This window comes from Salvelinus alpinus, chromosome 9, assembly GCF_045679555.1.
Source record: "Salvelinus alpinus chromosome 9, SLU_Salpinus.1, whole genome shotgun sequence".
Classification (NCBI taxonomy): Eukaryota; Metazoa; Chordata; class Actinopteri; order Salmoniformes; family Salmonidae; genus Salvelinus; species Salvelinus alpinus.
The window spans coordinates 36484051-36493228 of record NC_092094.1 but is presented as its reverse complement, the minus strand read 5'-3'; the positions used below and the strand labels follow the sequence as shown (position 1 = coordinate 36493228).

General features: G+C 42.9%; 1 protein-coding gene across 1 annotated transcript; it reads left to right on the top strand.

Moving 5' to 3' along the window:
* Positions 1 to 4538: 4538 nt before the first annotated feature.
* Positions 4539 to 8516, top strand: LOC139584731 (C-signal). The gene is made up of 6 exons (XM_071416893.1): positions 4539 to 4797; positions 6826 to 6877; positions 6971 to 7158; positions 7259 to 7417; positions 7534 to 7644; positions 7817 to 8516. Exons 1-6 carry the CDS (start codon positions 4582 to 4584, stop codon positions 7928 to 7930), a joined length of 840 nt encoding a protein of 279 aa, XP_071272994.1. The 5' UTR covers positions 4539 to 4581; the 3' UTR covers positions 7931 to 8516.
* Positions 8517 to 9178: the final 662 nt, after the last annotated feature.

Here is a 9178-nt window from a genome sequence, read left to right as displayed (position 1 = left end):
TTCTGCCGACTATACTTAATTTTCTCCCAGTGTAAACGATACAGATGAACAATCTTGGGTTAGTTATACATATCTTCAGCGCTGCGCAGATGCCATAATGGGACAGACACAATGATGCGATGTCTATCTAAGTCTACGGTGTGGCCTTATTACATATAAAATAGATCAAATCATTAAATAAGATGATTTTAAAATAAAAAATTGAATTGGCAAAGCTGTAAAGGGTTTCAGCATGACATACCCCTTATATTTTTTACACACTTGTATTTATTAGCTATATCATTTCTTTGTTGTAAATGTTTTGGTGCTAAACTGGTAGCAGTTTTAAAGTCAGAGGTGCAGAATTAATTTAAAAAAATAATATTACAACAAAAATGCTGACATACAAACTCTTCCTCAATGATGCAGTGTTCAATATCAAATTTAGTAAATAAAACATCCAGAAGAGACCTTTAATTTAAAAAACACGGAATCAATACTATGTCCGATTGTTTTTAAACATACGAGAAATAAAACACAAGAATATACACTATGTACAAGGTCAGTACCAGTACCATATCAATGTGCAGGGATATAGTGGTAGTTGAGGTAAATATGTACTTGTAGGCAGGGTAAAAGTGACTGGGCAGCAGAATAAATACAAATAATAAATAGTAGCAGCAGAGTAAGTGGTGAATGTGTGTGAGTGTGCATAGACTCAGTGCAGATAGTTTGTAGGCAGGCAGCCAATTATTAGCTACTCAGCAGTCTTATTGCTTGGAGATAGTAGCGGTCTCGGGAGCTCTAGAAACCAATTTCAAATTATATTATATTAGTCACATGTGCCGAATACAACAGGTGTAGTAGACCTTACAGTGAAATGCTTACTTACAAACCCCTAACCAACAATGCAGTTAAAAAAATACGAATAAGAATAAGAAATAAAGGTAACAAGTCGTTAAAGAGCAGCAGTAAGATACGAATAGCGAGACTATATACAGGGGGTACCGGTACAGAGTTAATGTGTGGGAGCACCGGTTAGTCGAGGTAATATGTACATGTAGGTAGAGTTATTAAAGTGACTATTCATAGATAATAACAGAGAGTAGCAGCGGCGTAAAAGGGGGGGGGGGGCAATGCAAATAGTCTGAGTAGCCATTTGATAAGATGTTCAGGAGTCTTATGGCTTATGGTTAGAAGCTGTTTAGAAGCCTCTTGGACCTAGACTTGGCACTCCGGTACCGCTTGCCGTGTGGTAGCAGAGAGAACAGTCTATGACTAGGGTGGCTGGACAATTTTTAGGGCCTTCCTCTGACACCGCCTGGTATAGAGGTCCTGGGTGGCAGGAAGCTTGGCCCCAGTGATCTACTGGGCCGTACGTACTACCCTCTGTAGTGACTTGCGGTCAGAGGCTGAGCAGTTGCCATACCAGGCAGTGATGCAATCAGTCAGGATGCTCTCGGTGGCACAGCTGTAGAACCTTTTGAGGATCTGAGGACCCATGCCAAATATTTTCAGTCTCCTAAGGGGGAATCGGTTTTGTCATGCCATCTTCATGACTGTCTTGGTGTGCTTGGACCATGTTAGTTTGTTGATGATGTGGACACCAAGGAAATGTAAGTCCTGAACCTGCTCCACTACAGCCCCGTTGATGAGAATGGGGGTGTTCTCAGTCCTCCTTTTCCTGTAGTCCACAATCATCTCCTTTGTCTTGATCACGTTGGGAGAGAGGTTGTTGTCCTGGCACCACACGGCCAGGTCTCTGACCTCCTCCCTATAGACTGTCTCGTCGTTGTCGGTGATCAGGCCTACCACTGTTGTGTCATCGGCAAATTGAATGATGTTGTTGGAGTGGTGCCTGGCCGTGCAGTCATGAGTGAACAGGGAGTACAGGAGGGGACTGAGCACGCACCCCTGAGGGGCCCCTCTGTTGAGGATCAGCGTGGTGGATGTGTTGTTACCTACCCTTATCACCTGGCGGCAGCCCATCAGGAAGTACAGGATCCAGTTGCAGAGGGAGGTGTTTAGTCCCAGGGTCCTTAGCTTATTGATGAGCTTTGAGGGCACTATGGTGTTGAACGCCGAGCTGTAGTCAATGAATAGCATTCTCACATAGGTGTTCCTTGTGTCCAGGTGGGAAAGGGCAGTGTGGAGTGCAATAGAGATTGCATCATCTGTGGATCTGTTGGGGCAGTATGCATATTAGAGTGGGCCTAAGGTTTCTGGGATAATGGTGTTGATGTTAGCCATGACCAACCTTTCAAAGCACTTCTTGGTTACAGACGTGAATGCTACGGGTCGGTAGTCATTTAGGCAGGTTACCTTAGTGTTCTTGGGCACAGGGACTATGGTGGTCTGCTTAAAACATGTTGGTATTACAGATTCGGACAGGGAGAGGTTGAAAATGTCAGTGAAGACACTTGCCAGTTGGTCAGCGCATGCTCGCAGTACACGTCCTGGTAATCCGTCTGGCCCTGCGGCCTTGTGAATGTTGACCTGTTTAAAGGTCTTACTCACATCAGCTGCGGAGAGCGTGATCACACAGTCGTCCGGAACAGCTGGTGCTCTCATGCATGTTTCAGTGTTATTTGCCTCGAAGTGAGCATAGAAGTAGTTTAGCTTGTCTGGTAGGCTCGTGTCACTGGGCAGCTCTTGGCTGTGCTAACATTTGTAGTCTGTAATGGTTTGCAAGCCCTGCTACATCCGACTGGCGTCGGAGCCGGTGTAGTACAATTCGATCTTAGTCCTGTATTGACACACTGTTTGATGGTTATTCGGAGGTCATAGCGGGATTTCTTATAAGCTTCCGGGTTAGAGTCCCACTCCTTGAAAGCGGCAGCTCTAGCCTTTAGCTCAGTGGGGATGTTGCCTGTAATCCATGGCTTCTGGTTGGGGTATGTACGTACGGTCACTGTGGGGACAACATCATCGATGCACTTATTGATGAAGCCAATGACTGATGTGGTGTACTCCTCAATGCCATAGGAAGAATCCCGGAACATATTCCAGTCTGTGCTAGCAAAAAAGTCCTGTAGCTTAGCATCTGCTTCATCTGACCACTTTTTTATTGACCGAGTCACTGGTGCTTCCTGCTTTCATTTTTGCTTGTAAGCAGGAATCAGGAGAATAGAATTTTGGTCAGATTTGCCAAATGGAGGGCGAGGGAGAGCTTTGTATGCATCTCTGTGTGTGGAGTAAAAGTGGTCTAGAGTTTTTTCCCCTCTGGTTGCACATTTAACATGCTGATAGAAATTTGGTAAAACAGATTTAAGTTTCCCTGCATTAAAGTCCCCGGCCACTAGGAGTGCCGCGTCTGGATGAGCGTTTTCCTGTTTGCTTATGGCGGAATAGATCTCATTGAGTGCGGTCTTAGTACTCGCATCAGTTTGTGGTGGTATGTAGACAGCTACAAAAAATACAGATGAAAACTCTCTAGGTAGATAGTGTGGTCTACAGCTTATTATGAGATTCCCTTCCTCAGGCGAGCAAAACCTTGAGATTTCCTTAGATATTGTGTACCAGCTGTTGTTTACATATATGCATAGTCCGCCACCCCTTGTCTTACCAGACGCCGCTGTTATATCCTACCGATACAGCGTATATCAATCAAATTTATTTATAAGCCCATCTTTACATCAGCTGATGTCACAAAGTGCTGTATAGAAACCCAGCCTAAAACCCCAAACAGCAAGCAATGCAGGTGTAGCAGCACGGCCAGCTGTATGTTGATAATGTCGTCGTTCAGCCACGACTCCATGAAGCATAAGATATTACAGTTTTTAATGTAATGTTGGTAGTTGGACTGATGTTATTTATAGTTTGATGTCTTCACCATTATTCTACAATGTACAAAATAGTAAAAATAAAGTAAAACCCTGGAATGAGTAAGTGTGTCCAAACTTTTGACTGGTACCGTATATATTAGGCCTAGCCTACTAATTGTAGGCTACCCTAATTTTATTTAATAGCTTTATAGGCCTAGTAATATTTTTTTACTAAATGATTACACACATTACATTTATTTTCCTAATGTGCTATAATAGGCCTAAAATGTATTCATTGCAAGACAGAGGGGCACAGAGGCAGCTTAAAGCACTTTCCATTAAAGGTACAATGCAGACGTTTTTATTTCAATATCAAATCCTTTCTGCTTAACAAATTAAACAAAGCACCTAACTGTGATGTTTTCAATTAAAGTAGTCAAAATAAACAAAAACAGCTTCTTAGCAAATAGCAATTTCTCAAGCAAGAATTGTGTTAGGACTGTCTAGGAGTGGTCTAGGTGGGGAGTGAAAAACTGGAAGCTAGAAGTTGGAAACTGGAAGTTATTGGCGCAGAGGTTTGAAACTCTTTCTTATTGGTCTTTTAACTAATTTGATGTCACCAGGCAGGCTGAAACTCCCTCCCACCAAAACAGACTGAAATTTCAGGTCTTTTCAAACAGCTCTTACACTAAAAGTACATTATCATAATTTTGACAATTTCACAGTTTTAGTCCAGCCTCATAGTGTGGAAATATATAAAACACGGGAAATTACGTTTATGACTGCACTGGGCCTTTAAATCATGTGACTACGCTAAGCCACTTCAGTAAGTCATGGTATGATTACTCACTACATTAGATACGAAGAAATAGCCCACAACAAATCCAAATTTCTCATAATAACCATGATTAGCGCTTTTAAAAATTGCCGAACGGTAATGGTGACAGGAGCCAGCCGAGGCCTCGGTCTGCGAGTAGTGGAAAGTCTGGTGACAGGGAGCTCTGATCCGGACAAGATTATTATTGCCACGGCCAGAAACCCTAGCGGGGCCCAGGTAAATAAACACATGCGGAAATGTTATACGTCTTGTGCTGTGTTTTGAGCGTATCCTAGGCTACAGTATTGTAACGACCCTGGGTTTATAAGCGCGGAAATCGACTCTGCTGTTTTATTACATTGGTGTCAAAAGTGATCGGATCTTGCATCCACGACAGTGCGTGTGCTTGACCGGTGAGCGCGTTCCTGTAAGACATGGAGTCGCAAGCTAGCGCGAGGACGCGCTTTTGGAAAGGAGGGAGTAGTGTAAGGACCCTGGGTTTACAAGTGCGGAAATCGACTTTATCGCACGAGCATGCTTTTGTGGCACAGTCGATAGCGCGATAGAATTCGGTCTAGAATGGTCGAGGGTTCGAGATCGGCTCCCTGCCTGTTTCATTTCAGTGTTCTTTATTGGGGTTGGTAGATGTTTTTAATTTTTTTTATTTCACCTTTATTTAACCAGGTAGGCTAGTTGAGAACAAGTTCTCATTTGCAACTGCTACCTGGCCAAGATAAAGCAAAGCAGTTCGACACATACAACAACACAGAGTTACACATGGAATAAATAAACATACGATCAATAATACAGTAGAAAATCTATATACAGCATGTGCAAATGAGGTAGGATAAGAGAGGTAAGGCAATAAATAGGCCATGGTGGCGAAGTAATTACAATTTAGCAATTAAACACTGGAATGGTAGGATGTGCAGAAGATGAATGTGCAAGTAGAGATACTGGGGTGCAAAGGAGCAAGATAAATAAATACAGTATGGGGATGAGGTAGATTGGATGGGCTATTTACAGATGAGCTATGTACAGATGCAGTGATCTGTGAGCTGCTCTGACAGCTGGTGCTTAAAGCTAGTGAGGGAGGTAAGAGTCTCCAGCTTCAGAGATTTTTGCAGTTCGTTCCAGTCATTAGCAGCAGAGAACTGGAAGGAGAAGCGGCCAAAGGAAGAATTGGCTTTGGGGGTGACAGTGAGATATACCTGCTGGAGCACGTGCTACGGGTGGGTGCTGCTATGGTGACCAGTGAGCTGAGATAAGGCGGGGCTTTACCTAGCAGAGACTTGTAGATGACCTGGAGCCAGTGGGTTTGGCGACGAGTATGAAGCAAGGGCCAGCCAACGAGAGCATACAGGTCGCAGTGGTGGGTAGTATATGGGGCTTTGGTGACAAAACGGGTGGCACTGTGATAGACAGCATCCAATTTGTTGAGTGTTGGAGGCTATTTTGTAAATGACATCGCCGAAGTCGAGGATCGGTAGGATGGTCAGTTTTACGAGGGTATGTCATGTCATGTAAGGTCTGTCATATAGGTCATTTGCATATTCTCAATATTTTTTACATGTTGATGTAGGCTAACATTTGCTCATACTTTCTCAAACAGCCCAATTTTTTATTCGTACAATATGTTACAAATTTGCCAAACGTATGATATGTTACAAACTCCAATTTGTTGTGGCTAACTTTAGCTAGGCTAGTGGTTAGGGGTTATGGTTAGGCTTAAAGTAATGCAAATGTCTTGCGACCCAAAGGTTGCGTGTTTGAATCTTATCACGGACTACTTTTGCATTGTAGCAACTACTTACTACTTTTTATCTACTTTGGACCTACTTAGCATGTTAGCTAACCCTTTAACTTAACTCCTAACCTCCAGCCTAGCCAACATTAGCCACCTAGCTATGGTTAAAGGGTTAAGGTTAGGGAATGGTTAGCTAACATACTAAGTACGGTTAAAGGGTTATGGCTAAGGGAATGGTTAGCTAACATGCTAAGTAGTTCCAAAGTGGTCCGTGATGAGATTTGAACAAGCAAACTTTGGGTTGCTAGACAATCTTATACACCTACCCATCCACCCTTCTGTGTTATTTCCTTAAGTAACCTTCTGTCTTATGTAACCATACCAAACGTAACATATCATACTAATTTGAGAGTCCCGGATTTACTATTTTATGTCTAGTCTATGTCACTGGTGAATGCCGATCTGCACACCTGTCATGTGCAATGTAGTTGTGTGAAGTAATTCTCTGTGTTTTGCAGGAACTGCAGAAACTAGCTGAAAGACATCCAAATATCCATATAATAACACTTGGTAAGAATAATTAAATCAATAACTTTTGTATGCATGATATAATGCTATATAAAAAATTATATTGTTTTCTTACTGACTTTGCCTCCTCTCCAGATGTTGTCAGTCAGGAGAGCATAGAGAAAGCTGCACAAGACGTTGACCTGCTTGTTCAGGAGCTGGGCCTCAATTGTCTAATCAACAATGCTGGAATCAATGTTGTCGCCAATTTTGAGACAGTCACGGCTGAGAAGATGTTGGAGAACTTCCACACCAACTCTGTGGCCCCACTTATGATCACTAAGGTTTAATTTGTTAATTTTTATCTTTACATAAACAAAAATACATGATAGTCCACCTGCATGAGAGAAATAGAAATGTTCTCACATTCTGTATCTCTGCCAGGCTCTCCTACCCCTGCTGAAGAGGGCAGCTGCCAAAGGCACGGGGATGGGCATCCATAGAGCTGCGGTCATCAACATGACTTCCTTGTTAGGGTCAGTCGAGCTCAACTGGGGTGACCGGGCCAAGAACTTCAAGTGGTATCCTTACAGAACTTCCAAGGTATGTGTATCATTGGTCATTTGACAACCTGATAAATGTGGACAGGTGTCGAGCAGATATAAGCCAGAGTAACATAAGTGACATGGCTCTGACAACAAGTTGTTGTGTATTGACAGAGTGCTCTGAACATGGTGACACGATGCATGGCAGTGGATCTGGAGGCTGATGGCATCCTGTGCATGGGCCTCCACCCTGGCTGGGTACGCACTGACATGGGAGGACCAGAAGTAAGCCTCTATTCTCTTCTCAGCAGAGAGAACATAATAAACACTGCATCACAATATCTGTCCCTACATCCGTACTTGTTTATTTTAGTAATAGCCCCATGAGAATAAATAGTCGTTTTTTTAGGGAAACATTGATAATGAATCATCTTTATAATTTCCCCTTTGCCTCCAGGCACCTTTGAGTCCAGAGGAGAGCATATCTTCTGTGTTGTCAGTAATTGGTGGATTGACTGAAAAGGATCATGGGTCATTTCTACACTACACCGGGGAGCCACTACCCTGGTGATTGGAATATCACCATGGATGATTTTATAAGTTGTTGGTTTGCACATGTTTATGCTTTGACTATGCAAAGTTGAATGTACTACCTAGATAGCAGTTTTGCATGAAAAAATGCATCATGTAATGTTCTATATGACATTAAGTTTTATTTGCTGTAACACTGACACTGTATGCTTAGCCTATGTTATTAAAACGAGGCAAGTTAATTGTTCTGTAGGCCTATGTGCAACAGGTTGAAGTGGCGAGGAAGCAAATAGTGGACAGTCTTTTGTTTGTCTTTGAAGGAAGTTGTTCTTTCAGCTTAGGATAAGTATCTTCCCAGACGTCTTTGTAAACCTCTAAGAGGATATTAAATGATATTGTTTAATTTCCGAGCAGTGAGTGTTCTGGCACTTCCTTAAGTTATTATGAAAAAATATCACACCGTTAAGTCTGAAAGGATGATGAATGTTACTGCTCTCTTTTCCAATGAAACTTTTGGTGTTAACAATAGTAATGAAGAGTATTTATTTGTGTCTTTAGAAAATATAGTAACATGCAGTATCCTGGAAAATAAAATGTATCCTCTGTTATGTCCCCTATGACGCATAGTAGGTGTCACGATCGTCTTCTTGACAGAGATTGGACCAAGGCGCAGCGTGTGCAAAATACATCTTCTTTTATTGAGAAGAGAGAGAAAACACAAAACGAACACTATATACAAACTAACAAAACACCGTGAAGCTAAATAACGTAAGTGCAGAGACAAGCAACACACGTTCAACATAGACAACTACCCACAAAAGCCTACTGCCTATGGCAGCCTTAAATATGGCTCCCAATCAGAGACAATGAATGACAGCTGTCTCTGATTGAGACCCAATCTAGGCAGCCATAGACATAACTAGACAACCTCACTCTTCTCTACCCCATACACATACAACACCCCTAGACTAAACAAAAACACACAAAGACAACCCACCCCAACTCACGCCCTGACCAACTAAATAAATAACAGAAAAAGGAACAATAGGTCAGGAACGTGACATAACCCCCTCCTTAAGGTGCGAACTCCGAGCGCACCAGCATAAAGTCTAGGGGAGGGTCTGGGTGGGCGTCTGTCCACGGTGGCGGCTCTGGCGCTGGTCGTGGTCCCCACCCCACCATAGTCACTACCCGCTTTCGTAGCCTCCTCCAAATGGCCACCCTCCAAATTAACCCCACCGGACTAAGGGCCAACACCGGACTAAGGGCCAACACCGGACTAAGGGCC